General features: G+C 42.9%; 4 protein-coding genes across 4 annotated transcripts; 2 read left to right on the top strand and 2 right to left on the bottom strand.

The window, feature by feature from the left end:
* Nucleotides 1-1,888: 1,888 nt before the first annotated feature.
* Nucleotides 1,889-3,831, top strand: LOC134098649 (retrotransposon-like protein 1). The gene is made up of 3 exons (XM_062551662.1): nt 1,889-1,977; nt 2,126-2,309; nt 2,654-3,831. Exons 1-3 carry the CDS (start codon nt 1,889-1,891, stop codon nt 3,107-3,109), a joined length of 729 nt encoding a protein of 242 aa, XP_062407646.1. The 3' UTR covers nt 3,110-3,831.
* sf3a2 (splicing factor 3a, subunit 2) lies at nt 3,806-6,898 on the bottom strand. Its single transcript, XM_062522276.1, has 8 exons — nt 6,832-6,898; nt 6,034-6,308; nt 5,893-5,939; nt 5,681-5,790; nt 5,546-5,595; nt 5,235-5,375; nt 4,779-4,847; nt 3,806-4,659 (listed from the first exon to the last, which is right to left on the bottom strand). Exons 2-8 carry the CDS (start codon nt 6,229-6,231, stop codon nt 4,363-4,365), a joined length of 912 nt encoding a protein of 303 aa, XP_062378260.1. The 5' UTR covers nt 6,232-6,308; nt 6,832-6,898; the 3' UTR covers nt 3,806-4,362.
* A 302-nt stretch (nt 6,899-7,200) lies between these two features.
* plekhj1 (pleckstrin homology domain containing, family J member 1) lies at nt 7,201-9,751 on the top strand. The gene is made up of 6 exons (XM_062522288.1): nt 7,201-7,673; nt 7,778-7,845; nt 7,966-8,032; nt 8,114-8,204; nt 8,303-8,366; nt 8,460-9,751. The coding sequence occupies exons 1-6, from the start codon at nt 7,580-7,582 to the stop codon at nt 8,544-8,546; spliced, it is 471 nt and encodes a 156-aa protein (XP_062378272.1). The 5' UTR covers nt 7,201-7,579; the 3' UTR covers nt 8,547-9,751.
* A 1,988-nt stretch (nt 9,752-11,739) lies between these two features.
* Nucleotides 11,740-14,320, bottom strand: tpgs1 (tubulin polyglutamylase complex subunit 1). Its single transcript, XM_062555354.1, has 2 exons — nt 13,833-14,320; nt 11,740-13,409 (listed from the first exon to the last, which is right to left on the bottom strand). The coding sequence occupies exons 1-2, from the start codon at nt 14,189-14,191 to the stop codon at nt 12,860-12,862; spliced, it is 909 nt and encodes a 302-aa protein (XP_062411338.1). The 5' UTR covers nt 14,192-14,320; the 3' UTR covers nt 11,740-12,859.
* Between the last annotated feature and the right edge of the window lie 1,287 nt (nt 14,321-15,607).

Here is a 15,607-nt window from a genome sequence, read left to right on the forward strand (position 1 = left end):
GTACGCAGGAAGGAAATTGATTTCAGGGAAATCATTCGTTTGATCACTGGCTGGATCATTGCAAGGTTTGCCAGATGGCGTATCCATCTGCTTTGAGGACTGTAGACTATTCCTGCGAAAGGTCGGTGTTGGTTTATTTTTGGGTGCCGTGTTTTTTTTCTAATCACTGCATTAGCAGTGGTGGTAATAGAGTGGCATTTCCAGGGTGATGAATCAGCATTGGTCAGCATTGGTCAGTGGTTTCACTTAAAGCAGGCATGTCTGATGTGGAAAACACATCTCTCCACAGTGGACAGTGGACTAACCAACCTACTGACCCTGGAACAGATCTGAACTGGAACGCTATCGGTGTGACTTCAGGGTCATTTGCATTGTGCCTGAAGCCATTTTGTATAACACGGTGTCTTTAAATATGCTTTGATAAATCAGATCACCTTTCACGGTTCTCATGTCTTTTCCCTTCTTTCCCAACTCTTTAGGGTAGGGATGGATGAAAGTACTTTCGAGACATTTGAGGACGAACTTGGCACCCCTCTGCAGGATACAACCCCTCCAAAACCCATTAGACAGGCACGCCGATCAGGTACAGCAAACCAGCCTCACAGACAAAACATAAGCACAACATGTTACTGTGTGCAAACATAACGAACTACAGCTGGCAAACCCAAGAGACACAAGTGTTGTGTGTTGAGTGGAGGACAGCACACACCCCCCTATGGGTCAAGGTGTCTTTCAAACAAAGCCTGGCTCGGACGTAAATATGAGCAGGCCAGCAGCAGTGACACTATTTCAGGAGGTAACGGCAATGCTGTCTAATTATATATCAGAATGGCCTGAGCTGACATTGGTTGCATACCTTTGTATAGTCACACTGCAATAGAAATATGAGCCCAGCTCCTGTCAGCAGGCTAAGCATGCTCAGCTCTCTGTCATTGACACAGTCATATTCATAGAGAGAGAGTGAGAGAGAGAGAGAGAGAGAGAGAGAGAGAGAGAGAGAGAGAGAGTAGAAGTAGAAGACACAGATATTGTATGCTCGATCTAACACGACTCTATTGTATTGCAGAAATGTATGCTGCTCAAAGGCGATTGAGAGAGGTAGGTCACTGGGCATTTCCATGAAAAATAAATTAGCACAATACAGCTTTGCCATTGTAGAAGGTTTGGGAAACTTATGGAAGGTTTCAGCTGTTGTTTTATATTTTGAAAGAGTCCTAAGATGCCAACCAAAGTGGGCAAATATATTTTTAAAAAATTATTGATGTCAAGTCTTGTCTTATTTTGCACTGTTGTCTTCAACAGCGCTGAAAGGAGTTCAGTGAGCGTGTAAAGACATGAATAATTCCAATGGCATTTTGGTGTACATCAAACCTTGTTGCGCAGTGGTCCTAAAATCATTCCTCTGGGTTGATGTAAATGGATTATCTCCCTTCATCCACAGGAGGCGGCTTCAAATCCTCAGCAAGTACCCAAAACCACCCCCCGCGAGACCCAGTCCGCCAGGACCAATGCAAGTGTGTCCTCTGTGAACTTCTCATATATCTTGTCCCCCAGTCAGACTCATCAAATTCACTGATTATACATTCAAACCCACTGTAATAGTCTACTTATTAAACTGTATTTCTACACTGTAACTTCTACAATTCAGCACTCTACATTGTCTCTTCAAATGAAACACATCTGCTGCTATATCAATACGTGCGATTGTAACAATGTGAAAGGTAGTCATACTTAATGCAAACTTGTGCCTGCATTTCCCACACTGATTAAGTAGGGGATCCTCTGTCCTTCATAACCCAAATGTGTGTGTGTGTGTGTGTGTGTGTGTGTGTGTGTGTGTGTGTGTGTGTGTGTACCCCCAGTGTCAGGTCTGCGGAAGGCCTTGTCTATGCAGAGCCTGGCCCAGGTGGAGGTGCCATTCCAGGGCGTGACGCTGAACCGCTGTCTCTTCATCGCCATCACCATTCTGGTCGTCACGTCTGGGATCCAACGACTGCATGGCATGTGACAGACACAGCACAACACAAAACATGTCCATTTATCAATACCACGACAGTATGTGTGTAGCCCAAAGAAATTAGTCAAGTATGAGACAACTGCACAATTGACATTTCATTTGGCAAAGTGACTCACCTTTGAGATGTGAACAAGTAACAGTTGTGGCTAAGAGGAGTTTAAGTGAATATTGCGGTGCTGTTGTGGTTGTAGAGAACCTGCGTGGCCGTCGGGACGTGCTTGAGGACGAGCAGGAGGAGTACGGGTTGAGTCTGAAGCACAGCGCTCTGAAGAAGCATCACCACGAGCCAGAGGTACGCAAGAAACCGCCACATCTCCGACTCATTTACAGATCTGCTCAACAGGGCAGGGAATCAGCTGGATGAAAGTGAGAGAAAAGCAGTCGTCATCAACATCATCATTATCATCACCTTTATTGCCAGACTCAGGGTCCAGTATAGATCATTAGAGGCTTTGATAATGTGAAATGGGTTTGGGGTCTATTTGGTGGTTGGTTTTCTTCTGGAAAACTCTTATGCCGTTCATTAATAACCAGGTCTCCCTTTCATTTTATTTTAATTGTTATTATTTTATTTAAATAACATTTCTGGATCACTAAACATTACAAACCTTGTGTCTCTGTATTGCTTTTCTTCAGCCTGAGAGCTCTCTCTGGGACACCTTCTTCTGGTGGGTGGCCGACGATGACGATGATGATGAGGACGACGAAGAGGAGGAGGGAGGCCGCAGCCGTGGCCGAAAGAAGAAAGGAGGCCGAGAGAAGCCCAGCAGGGGCCTGAGGAACAGAGCCTTGCCGGACAAGTCCCTGCTGAAGAGGGGCGAGGGCAGCCTGAGAGACAGGAAGGACAAACGCAGGAGGGGAGAGGAGGAGGAGGAGGAGAGGGGCAAAGGAAAACGAGCGCACGATAAGAAGGCAAAGAAGAGGAGGATAGAGGAAGAAGAGGACGAAGAAGATGATGACGAAATGGAAGACGAGGAGGAGGAAGAAGAGGAAGAAGAAGAAGAAGAAGTGAAACCAAAGAAGAAAATGGCTAAACATGTAAAGGAAAAACCGACCCAGCCTAAAGGCAAGGTTAAGAAGAAAGCCAACTGATAACTTTTAGTGATAGTAAAAGGCACAGCAGTACTTCCATCTCAACCTCCCCTCTAAAACACCAGACAAACACCCAAGTGCAAACTGGAGACACCAAGCTTGCTCAAGCTGAGCAACAAACCTGTAATGCTGCAGTTTACACTTGATCATCTATTCGCTACATCAGTGGGTTTCAGTCCTACTCCTGGGCCCATCTGTATGTTCTCCTGCACTACTACACCACGGGCACTCTTGAATAACTGAACCCACTGCATTTAGCTATTTAAAGAGCATTCTAACCACACTGTCTTCAATCAGGTGTGTTTGATGCTGCGGTGGGTAGATGAGCGCCTTTAGGAGCTAATGTACATCAAGAACCCTTACACTGTATGCATCAGGTCCCTGATACTGTACAAAAGTGCTATACACATTGACCTCTCACTAGTAATAACAGATCAGTGATGAGGGACCATATTGCTGGAAACATGACAAATGTTTGCCTGTCCACACAGAAATATGTGGATTGAGCTCTGTAATGCAGAAACATAAAGAGGCACTTTCAACATGTGCATGAGAAAGATTTGAAGACTTCTTATGTGTCGCATCTCTGACTACATGGTAGATATAATAAGTAGGGTGTGTAAACGTTTGGAAAAAACAGCCTTTAAACTATTGCTAAGCAAAATGTATGTGAGTAAATGATGTGTATATACAGGCTGAATCAATAAATTTGTTTAATAATATGGATGTTTATGTATATCTCCTCCGCAAAAGGTCTTAGTAATATGACAAAGTCTGCATTTTAAAATATATCATCTTAGGGTCATTTGCATCTTTACTAAAAGGGCAATTTTGATTACTTAATTGACTTTTTGGCAATTTCACTACATGAAAAGATGTGTAAGGAATGTTTACAACACACTTCCGCATAACATTTTCCATAACATTAGAGATTAGACTATGAGCATGTTGGATTTTTCAGTGCGGAGCTAGAAATGGTCAGACAACTAGACAGATTTCCGGATCAAAACAGCATTCAACACACCAAACAATACTTCTTTTCACTGATTTAATAATTAAAAAAAAGTTTACACAAAGTCTGCCAGCCTTGGCAAGGCCCTCACATTAAAAACAAAAATATACAACGGCAATATGTCTATGTTGCTTCTGTTGCGACATCATTTCGACAAGAATAGTCGTCCACAGCGCTGAAATCTGGAAACGTAATATCAAATGCACGGGCAAACTTAAAGGCCCGATCCTTCTGAGTGTCCTTAGTTGCTTGGTGGGGGAGGAGGCATTCCTCCAGGTCTGTCCGTGGGTAGGGGTGGCCTCATCATCGGGGGCATGGGTGGGCCGGGTATCTGAGGCATATGGGGGTGTCCTGGGGCTCCAGGAGGCAGAGGGGGCATGTGCATGCCACCCGGGGGAGGAGGGGGCATAGGGTCGTGGGGTGGGCGAGGTCCCATGTTGCTCATGAGAGGGGGTGGACGCTTCACACCCATGGGAGGCACTGGACCACTGGGCATGGGGGTGAGCTTCTCCATCTTGAAGTGGAACTGCAGGAAGAACTAGAGCCAAGAGGAAATGGAAAATTGTTGAGTAAAAAAACTGAAGAAATAAAAAGGATAATGGCATAATGGTGTGAGATGTGCCAAGCCAACAGATAAAGAATGATGATTCTGCATACCTGCTTTGTTTCTCTATTCCAGTGAGTCCAAAACTTGCTCTCTGCTTTGTCAATCTCTCTGCTAGGAACCTGTCAGAACACAATTACTGGTTAAAACCGGCACCACCACCAAAACACTTACATTACTTTCCAAAGTGACTTACATGTCAACTTTATTACAAGGGACTACATTGTCATTTGTCCCCAGAGCAACTTGGGGTTAAGTGCCTTGCTCAAGGGCACAACGGTGGAAGCTGGGAATTGAACCAACAACTTTCAGGCTACTGCACACTAGCCCAGCTCCTTAACAATAACAACTGCCCCCAGAGACATAGACACTTTACTACCGGGATTTCCAAAATGAGTCTCTGAAAACTACAGTCATTACATTGAAGGGAGACTTTTTAGCTACCATAGTGGTTGCTCAGCATCGCTAATGGTAAATGCACTTCTTAACAGCATCTAGGACAAACCCACCTTGAAAGCGATGGTCTCATAGGGCTCTGCAGCCAGCAGCAGGTACTGCCAGCGACGGTCTGGGGGCTCAATGCGCTGCTCGTAGGCTGACATGAAGCGGTGCCGGGGTCCAATGCCCTCCGCAATCTCTGGGTAATCGATCTAACATTGGAACAGACAGGACCATTTAAAGATGCAATACAAAAGTCTTGAGTGGGGGGGGGGGGGGGGGGCTGACCAATAATTAATTAATTACAATCTATTAATGTGACCGATGTCACTGTTACAAGAGCAAAATAAACGGCTGTCAAGTCACACATGCAGTGAATTACCTGGAATAGGAGACTCTGCTGTCCGCTTTCTGAATCCCTCTGCTTGGTAACTGTTAAAGAACACACTGATGTTACAACCCCTTTCACTGGACCAAGATGGGTAACTTAAAGTATGATAATTAAATGAACATGTACCTTTGTATCCTGGTCGACCAATTTTGACAAATTTCTTCACCTCGACCTTGACTTTTTCAGGTGCAGGCTGTGCTGGGGCTTCCTTCGCTTCTTTTGCTGCTCTCCGAGCCCTGATGAGAACCAAAGAACGTTTATGACAAACCCTTCCGAATACAGTTACAGCAGAATACAAACATGCATATATAAAGTCAAAAGAAAGGTTATACACTTACAAATTGGTCTGATGCTTCTTGCCTTGTGTGTGCGCAAGATAGCTGCCCTAAAGTGGAAATATGAGAGTGCATTTGTCAACAACACCTTGCAAGCAAATATAGGCAAACACTGATAGAATACTGACTGACTGTCACTCTTACCTCATTGTTGTGTAGAGTGAGACAGAGTTTACATTCGTAAGACCCCAAGTGATTTTTCATGAAATAGGGATCCTTGTTGATGTCGATCGTCTCCAACGCTAACTGCCGTAAACGCTCTCTACGGTCCCGGTTGCTCTCCGAGGAGGAGGCCACCCCACCACTGCCCGTCTTACCGCCAGCTCTGTGTTGGAAATCCATCTTGGAAGCAGGGTAACGAAGTCTCAACCAGACAAATCACCCTCTACCAACAATGCCGAGGTCTGGCCAACACAAGCCTGTCAACAGTAGAACATCTAGTGAGTATGCAAATTTTAGAGGCTCGCACATCAATCTGCTTAAGCAACAGAGAATCGTCTTATGTATTTAGGACGAAGGTTTCCCCAGATACAGTGCGATAGCGATTCAAGTTAGTAGCAAGCTAGCCACGTTAGCTGGCTAGTTCTCAGCAACATTAACTTTTTCGCAGAACTGTGCATTTTTAACACACACGTGAAATGAGATCGCACGTGTACTCAAATGACAAAGGCTTGAGGGGTGCAACATGGGAAACATTACTAACATCTGTGCGATAGTTAAGGTAGTTAGGGTACATTGTGGATATCAGTGATGAATGGCAACTTAGCTGGCCAGCTAACGTTAGCCTGCCAAATGGCTTTAACTACGAGCAGTAATTATAAGTGACTTTCAAAAACATTCTGGATGGATTTTCACGTAAACACAAGTCAGCATACTATCTACGAATACAGGGAAGTAACACAATTTGTTTTAATTCGATTGTAAATACTCAAGTCCACTTACCGTTTCACTCACGTTTACCGCTGTAGTTGGTTTGCGCATGCGTATGAAAAGTAGTACTTCCTGTTCCGGTTTCTTTGATTATTGAAACTCTTTTTTTCTTTTTTATTCTCTAGTTAGGGTTTACGATCAGAACGATGTCTGTCATGGAATTATGTTCTAAATGATTTTTTTGCAAAGTTATGAATTGCTCTGGGTTATTCATGTTCGGCTTAAGTTAAAAGTTGATTACTGTCTATGGTTGTGAGCAGAGCCAGGTTGTTGGTAACTTGTTACTAGTTGTGAAAAAACTACGCCCCCACGAGTTCATGCTTGGTGTGATTCAGGAGGATTTGGGTTCAGCCTTGGGTTGGGTGGGTGATTGTTGGGTTTGAGTGCAGCGAGTCTCAAGGAAGGAAGGTAGCAGATAGTTAACGTTGGCTCTCCTCGTTTATTGAACACTTACTGCCATGGACGTCATATTCAACTCGGAGATGAGTTTTCTTTAGCTGGTTCGGTAAATAACATTTCCTTAAAAATAAAATACGATAATTTGAGAGAAGACTTGCTAAGCAGCTAGCAAGGGCATCGTAGTAACTAGGAAATCGATTGCCTGCTGGACAGGACAGCTATAGTTGCATTTGTCCATGTGAAGATCAAATATGTTCATACGGGGACACTCGCGCTACGTTTGCTTAAACATCTGATAAAGAAATGGATGCCTTTATGTAGTTAGAGAACGATTAAGTTAACTTGACCATTGTCTGTCGCAATGCGTTTCAACGAGAAGGAGCTTGTCTCTCTGAGCCGTCAACCCTCTGAGCGGGCAGCGGAGCTTGGAATGAGGGGACCGAAGAAAGGAGACGGTGAGAACTTAAGACATTTAAACATGTAAGCAGTATAATGTGAAATACGGTGTATATCTAGCGTATGTGCATTTCTGAAAACTTGACCATCCTTTGTCCGACAGTCGTTAAGAAGAGACTGGTGAAACTGATTGTGAATTTCCTGTTTTACTTTCGCACCGACGAGGAGGAGGTGAGATCACTGTCAACTGACACTCAAATTAATGATTAAATAACTTTCGTTGCACACTGCGCATAACTGTACCCTGAATGATTAACGTTACCTTCGCCGGCATCTTTCTTCTCTTGGTAGCCTCTCGGAGCTCTCTTGTTGGAACAGTGTCGGGTAGAGAGAGAGGATGATCTAGCCTTTTCCATAGGTCAGTCATCCTAAAATAGTTGAAATGTGTAGCTTATTCCTAAGTAGCTTATGTTTTAATACAGCTTTGCATCCATTCCAGCTTTTCTGGACGAAGCTGAGAGAAAATATCTGTTTGAGTGCGACTCCCAGGAACAGTGCCTTGATTGGATAGACTCCATCATTAAAGCCAGGTGTGGTGCTTTCTCAGTGTTTTGATGAGTCACATTCAGGATGTTTTTTTTTAATGTACACAAGACATACTATTTTAACATACAAATTACTGTCACAGCTACGAGTTCATGCGCAAGAACTTGATCTTCTACCGCACTGAGATCCATCGACTCACAGGCAAGGTAAGAGAGATAATTTCTTCTGGTAATAACGTAGGAATTGTGTCTTTAGTAGAGACATGATTACTGTATTTCCCCTCCTCTCTCATCCACCAGGATCCTTTGGAGCAGTATGGGATATCTGACGAGACTCGCTTCCAGGTGAACAGTGGCCTTCCTCCTCTGCCTGCTCCTCCCACTTAAACACCATCTGACCCATTCCCAGTCTCCATAAACCACTTAAATACACAAAGACAATGCTGTTCAACCTCAAATCGAAAGCCTATTATAGCCACCCAGCACCATTATTGGTAGCCCTGCCCTTTCTGTGGTGATACCAGGTGATGCCATAGCCATTGCCTTTCTGTATTCAGCTAATAACACCCATCTCTTCTGGGGTCAGAGGTGTTTCAGGCAGCTTTCATGAGAGGTAGCTTCTTATGATATCCCAGAAATGCGTAGATATAGGTCATTATCTTTGCACAATTGGGTCAGGTTTTTTGGGGGTCAGTTTTTTGTTCTCTTTTTTTTGGTGGGCTTTTTTTTTTTTGGTGTTCCCTTGTCATGAAAATGACACTGGGATGGGATATAGGGTTGTCTGGTTTTGATGCCATGTCTTTCACAGTGTAGGTACCAGCTGTGTCTGAGCCAGTTATTTCACTGTCTTAAGTGGCTGTAGGGGGACAGACATTGTTCTGACTATCTGGGTTACACTTATTTGTTCGTTTCATCTCTCTTTTTTTACACTGCTGCTGTGTAGAAAATCTGTGTCAGATTTTATGTTCACTGAATTTCATTTGTGCCTTTTTTTAAAGGGCACAGCTGCCTTCGTTGTGCGTTTTTGTATCCAAATTCTTTTGTTAGGTACATAAGCAAAGTAGTTAGGCATCAAATCATTCACGCAATCATTTTGCACATTTCCAACTTTGTCTTTGTTTGTACTTTGTCTGTTTGTGTTTTATGGTAGATAGGAGTTTGATCACATCAGTACTTAAATGAGCAATTTGTATTAGAAAAAGAAAATAACTTCAAAGATGGTCAGTAAAATAGTAGTGTAATTTAATGCTGTTCTCCAAGCTCTCTGGAGGCACAAAAATTTTTCAAAACCTACTTACTGTATTTTTACGTGACAAATGCTCTGTATTGAATACTACAGGACAAGGACCATGTCATATAATCTCACTTAAAAACAGCAAGAGTGTTGTCAACAGACAAGAACATTCAAGTTAGCTCAGTTGTCTGAAAGTGAATATTTTATTTGTTGCGAATTACCTTACCTACCTTAGGTAGCTGACATTTCAAGATAAAGTCTCAACATTGTATCACTTTTTTACAATACACATTTGAGTTGGGCTAACATAACTCATAACAATCATCTATTTTTTTATAATAAAGGTTTCCTTAATTTATGTTGTGTGTATCTTTTGGTCACATTGTGTTTTCAAATTAAACAAATGAAAAGTAAGAAAAAAAAAAAAAAAACATAGCTCATACTCTTCGTAATAAGGTGTCAGAAGTCCTGAGCGATGTGTCAAATAAGCAAACCGGCCATGTGTGAACCAAATGTCATATTCTATAAATATATCTTGCCGCAGGCCCTTGCACATTCACACTCTGAATCCCTTAATCTTGAGCTGTCCTTCACAGCCCATCATATCCTCCCATAGAGGTCATAGGAGAAATACAGATTAGAAAATCTTTGCACAGAAGGAAAAAATCTTTCCAAGGGAATGTAAACAAGATGTCCATAGTGTTCTTCAGTTGGATTGGTGTTTGGCCGTGCCTCTGCTTGGTGGTGGTGGCGGTGTATTTGAAGGAGTGTCTCTCCTAACAGCGTTCCGTTGCCATGGCGTCTGCAGTTAGCTTCTACTATGACCAATGGAACTACCTACACCAGGTGTGATAAAGGTGCTCAAATTGTCTTTACATGTTGAACAGAACGATTCAGTAACGCGCCCGGTGTAGCCCCCTGTTAGTGTGTGGTTAGCACTTGGACATTGAAACCATGTTGACCTTATCAGAACAGGCTGTGTCTATTACATGTGAATGTTCTGTGGTCCCACAGAACAGACAGTGACAGACATATCTGATTATTAACCCACTTCATGGCTGTTTATAATTGTTGAGAAGGTAGGCCTACATTTTTAAATTAAAGCCAACTGAAAGTCTAATCCAATTGAAACCAGCAAGGCTTCGCTTTCACCTCAGTATGGCATATAATGGATATCTAAACGTGACTGTAAGTTATGAGATGAACAGATTTCAGTGTAATGCTTGGGTTTGGGTGAAATTAAGTCTTGAAAATGGCTGCCAGATGAACACACAGATGATTTCACCCGTACTCAGATAACTTGGTTCTTGAGGAAATCTGACTTGCCACTACCACCTAACTCAATTGTGAGTCAGGTCGACTTGTCCCTCCAAACAAGAAATGTAATGAACACCCATCTAAATTATTCACACACTGCTGGGCCTCATTAAGATTGATAATGAAGACACTGTCTGGCCTCTGCAGTGAGACTCCAGCCAGTGGTAAACAAGGGACATGTATGTTTCTTCAGCACAGAACCCTCCTTCCCAGTGACAAAACATGCTCTTCCTTAGAATGCACAAATGTCATTTCTCAATTTCAATTAGAGCTTAACTCTGCAACCGTGGAGACCGCAACAGACCATAGCAATGAACACACAAGACAGCAGGGGTCAGACTAGAATCCACAAAAAAATACACACAATAACTTCAGACTTCCATTAATCACAAGCACGAGAATTGAAACTGCTTCTGTTCTGAGTTGAAGCAGCTGCCACATTGGCTTGAGCTGCATACAACAATGAACATAATGCTGCTGAGCTGACAAAACTAGCTTAGAGGATGTGACTCTTCAATGTCCCAGTGGTGGAGCCTGTCGCTTGTTGAAGTGGCCCCAGGAAGAGAGACAGAAATAGCCTTGATATAACAGTGCTGCCTGGCAGCTGATTTGACTAGCACTGAGTCACATGAGCGGCCTCAATGGTAGGCCTGTGTCCACAACACTTTCCCTTTATTTCCTGGTGTCAGGATTCGCAGAGAGACTTCTATTGTTAACAGTAACCTACTAGTTCTCACAGAGCCAAACTGACCTGTATTATGTAAGAGTTGGTTTCAATACTGAGTGAGTCTGCACAGTTGAGAGGAACCGGTTTTAATATGATCCTGAGGATGGCATATGACATTGCATTCTCAGCTGCAGCTCATATGTGTCTGCCTGGATAATTGCATTGTTATGGTGTTAAATGGTATCATCCAAGAAAATGCAAAAATGACAAAATAGGCATGTCACTTCACAATCAATGTCACAGATTATTATGACAACAGGTCATTAAACCCCCCCCCCCCCCCCCCCCCCCCAAAAAAAAAAATATGTGTATTTTCTCTCTCTCATTACCAACACTTGACATATTGCGCTTTCATAAGGGTTAAGGGTGAAACCTTTACACTGTCAAAAAAGCTACCAGTGCTGTTTCAACTAAATGATTGCAATCAAACATGAAGAAACATGGGTGGCTGAGACCACAGCTCAGGCACTGCAAGCACTTCCTCTTTTGAGAATATTAACTCTCATACTTCTGCTACATGGTGACCTCTGCTGGATATCTCAAGTTTTTGCTCTGCACTCAACTAATGGCTTAGAGAGCACTGCACAATTTAGAAGAAAAGTGCAAATTGATCTTCTGTAGACAATAAACTTTTCCAGAGATATTGAGATTCTTGTTACACATAAGAAATAATGAATTTATTGATTAATATCAGGTGATAAATACCTTTTTACATCTAAGTAGAAATAATATTTTGATGATGTAGCTTTCTGAAAAATAAATTTGACAAACAAAATAAATATCATCACAATACATTTACTGAAACCAAGACCCTAAAACAGGCATAAAATGACCTTTCCGTTTCATATCCGTGTATGAATATCTGCGTAAGCTGATCTGAGTCATGTACGACCTAGCCAACTGAGTCTTATCTCAAACAAGCACAAGAATAAGGCTCTTGGAGCCAAGTGGGTTTGGAAAAAGTTCAAATATTGCATGCTAAGACCCATCGCAGGATAGTCTGCTCTCCTCAACTGGATCCCTGCTTAACCTCCTGGCTTGGGTGTTCTGCGTTCAAGCACCCTTCTCACAGTATCAAGTTCCAGTTGTATCAAACAGTGGAAGGTCACACTCAGGAACAGTGTAACATACAATCTGTGAGATACTAAAGTTGTTATCTAGGCCTAGTCTAAATACTTTTTATCAAGCTGACATCAGTAAATGGTTTAGACCTAAATATATTATTAACTCACATCCTACACAGTGTTTACAAAACATGTGTTTGTGAGGTAAATGCATATTGATTGCACAGAACAGATTCTTATCTTTGAGACCATACCCTGCAGTCTCTTACATTGTGCAGTGCTACATCATGCCACAACTTTTTCACTACAAGTCTTGCTGCAAGTCTTTGTGTCTCAGAGAAGTAATGATGTCCACTCTCTAAGACACAATGCGTACTCTGGCCAGGAAGAGCTTGGCAGCGGTGTCCTCAAACTCCTGCGCGTCCATGGTGGAGCCTGTCCCAGCTCTGTCGGGCCCCTGGGCCTCTGCCATGGCCTGAGCCAGCTTGCCAGGTGAGATCTTCATGCTGGCCTCCAGGTAGTGGGCCACGTCGGCCCAGGCCGAGGTGGTCTCCAGGGCCTCCTGGAGGGTCCCCAGCACGGCCTGACACAACGCCCGGTCGGCGGCCCGCTCGGGAGAGCTGCTGACGGCTGCGTACAGGCACTGGGACTTGCGGATGTAGTCGGTGAACACGGCGCAGGTCAGCACGCCCTGCCGGAAGAGCTCAAAGGGCACGGCCTCGTGGTCGTGGCAGTGGATGCGCTGCAGGAGAGGGGCAGAGGCGGTGACGGACAGGCCACCCTCACTGCATAAGCCACGGAGCAGCTCCGTGTACACGCGACCTTTGACACCACCAGCACCACGGCGACGAGGCCCATTCTGCATGAGGAGGTCATAGGCTACACGTGTGTTGCTATTGAATGCTGATCTGGAGATGGAAGGACATAAAAACACACACCAAACACTTAGGCTGATGCAGAGTCTGCCAGCATGAGGCTAAAACAGCAACTTACATTCAATATATAGACCCTACCGCTTCAAATACACAGCTACTTTACTGATACCTCTCAATTCCATTATAAACAGTTGATTGACATGTGTCATTTACCATTTCCAAAAAAATAAATTCTACACGCAAGCAAGGATGGTGAAAGACAACTGTATGGGGAAGTTTTCATGAACAGACCTAGACATAGAATCAAATAACGTTTTGAACAGATTTGTTTTTTGGAAGTGGGCCACCTGATCTGTGCTATCAGGGCAGTAACAGATAGCATACAATTTGAACATTTTCGGGGTGTAGCCTAAATCACACGAGCTATTCTGGGCCGTCTTGCAGCATCTTTCTTACCTTTGCGAATGATGCGCTAAACCGATGTGCCATAAGGCTCGGCTTAGCTGCTGCTGCTCTAGGACATTGCAGTGATGCTCTCCATCACCGACTCCGACCGGACCGTTGTCCGTTTCGGATGCTAAATTGCTGAAGTGTTCGGCTAGGAAACCAATAGGATCTTCCGATCTAGCTTCTACGAGTTTAAGCAACGCACCTCGAAGTAAAACCCCTACGCCTGCCTGAGATAAGAATTCTTGGTCCGTCTCTGCTTTGGTTGCTGGTTTTGAGTCAGACATCACTCCCGAGCGCCGCTTATCCGCCATGTTTCTCGGTAACAACGGAAGTGTCGAGTCAGGTTGAGAGACCACATTAAACATTTCCGTTCACCCTAAGGTTGTCTTTTTTCTTTGACTGATCTGACGTCGTTCTTTGCATAACGCCAGACTCTTCTTTTTCAATAACGACACATTTCCTAGCAGGTGCACGTCTGATTGAATTAATAACGTGTTCCGCTGAGGCTGCAACAGAGATGCTTTATTACTGTCTCTGACTGCAACTTGAGAGGGAAGGAAGTGTTGGTTGCTAAGGACGCAATCTCAGAACATTCACGTGGCTCTTCCGAATGCGAGCGTTCATGTGCTTGCTTTGCAGTCGGTAGGAAAAAATGGATAGGCCTACAGCAAAGATAAAACATACGCACATTAATAATAAATTATGTCAATATGGTGGGTGAAACACATAGGGTGATAGGCCTATAAGCTAGAATGAATAGATAGATAGATAGATAAGCCTGGGCCTACTTTATTCATTCCCAAAGATAAATTATGGTGATACAGTGGCAATTGATAATATCAACATCAAACATATGCATAATGTTGTTCTATTTTAAGCAGTAATCTCTAATATTAGTTTGGCTTTTTTTCCTTTCATTTTTTGTGCCATTCTACCTTATGTCACTGAGTTTAACACATTACAACCATAACTAAAATCTGTGCATTGGTTTAGAAAAATAAGTCCAGATATTGTGGCCAAAGTAGCAAATATTGAAAAACCTTTGTGTGGCTATATTCATGATTCTGTGTGATAGACTAATGCATATAGAGTAGCCTAAAAAGAAATGAGCAAAGGATCATGATGATGCCTTTTGAGCAGGGATAGAATAAAGCAGTAAAGCAGCAAACTTATCTAGCCTAATTAAAACGTGTCATAGCTTAGTCTACGCTGCAGTTGATTTTGGTTTGAAAATCGCTTACACGATCATAAGATCATGTATGACCCCCTGCTTTTCCCCCCCAATCGATATTGCATAATTCCATGGTAACCTACAACTTTCACATAGCCTATAGTAAGATGACTCAAGAGATAATTATTCGGCAATTCGGCAAATTTTCTAGCTTGAAATATAACAAGTGAACAGTGAATAAACAGGGAATGATACTACTGTAGCATAACATTTTATGTCTTGGTATTGTCTCCCTCAAAGTATACTATATGTTACAGCCTTGTAATAAATACATCACTGTATTTGCTCAAATGTATGGCATGATCAACTTTTGCATGAACATGTCTTTTCCAAGTGAAATAAACTATGTGAATGTTCTCATTAAAATGGGATGGGAAAAATGTTTTTCTCAGACTCATACCGACTATCCACATGTACACTGACACCACACAAGAAACTGGATGCATTTTTGAGAACTTCTATTCTGACTGTTGAGAATTTTCCATTAGTTGCATCATTACGCATTTACTAACATGCAGATGTTATAAAATGATGTCTGCTGGCTATTTTT

This window comes from Sardina pilchardus, chromosome 2 (genome assembly GCF_963854185.1).
Source record: "Sardina pilchardus chromosome 2, fSarPil1.1, whole genome shotgun sequence".
Classification (NCBI taxonomy): Eukaryota; Metazoa; Chordata; class Actinopteri; order Clupeiformes; family Clupeidae; genus Sardina; species Sardina pilchardus.

Bases quoted from the DNA above. Each gene is read 5' to 3' on its own strand.
- tpgs1 (XM_062555354.1), bottom strand. From the start codon at position 14,191: ATGTTTAATGTGGTCTCTCAACCTGACTCGACACTTCCGTTGTTACCG. The intron at 13,410-13,832 runs GTAAGAAAGATG...TTCCATCTCCAG, and splicing joins TTAGCGCATCATTCGCAAAG to ATCAGCATTCAATAGCAACA.
- sf3a2 (XM_062522276.1), bottom strand. From the start codon at position 6,231: ATGGATTTCCAACACAGAGCTGGCGGTAAGACGGGCAGTGGTGGGGTG. The intron at 5,791-5,892 runs GTAAGTGTATAA...GGTTCTCATCAG, and splicing joins AAGAAGCATCAGACCAATTT to GGCTCGGAGAGCAGCAAAAG. The intron at 5,376-5,545 runs GTAATTCACTGC...TTCCAATGTTAG, and splicing joins AGCAGAGTCTCCTATTCCAG to ATCGATTACCCAGAGATTGC.
- plekhj1 (XM_062522288.1), top strand. From the start codon at position 7,580: ATGCGTTTCAACGAGAAGGAGCTTGTCTCTCTGAGCCGTCAACCCTCT. The intron at 7,674-7,777 runs GTGAGAACTTAA...TTTGTCCGACAG, and splicing joins GGGACCGAAGAAAGGAGACG to TCGTTAAGAAGAGACTGGTG. The intron at 8,033-8,113 runs GTCAGTCATCCT...CATCCATTCCAG, and splicing joins TGATCTAGCCTTTTCCATAG to CTTTTCTGGACGAAGCTGAG.
- LOC134098649 (XM_062551662.1), top strand. From the start codon at position 1,889: ATGCAGAGCCTGGCCCAGGTGGAGGTGCCATTCCAGGGCGTGACGCTG. The intron at 1,978-2,125 runs GTCTGGGATCCA...CATTTGGCAAAG, and splicing joins ATCACCATTCTGGTCGTCAC to TGACTCACCTTTGAGATGTG. The intron at 2,310-2,653 runs GTACGCAAGAAA...GCTTTTCTTCAG, and splicing joins AGCATCACCACGAGCCAGAG to CCTGAGAGCTCTCTCTGGGA.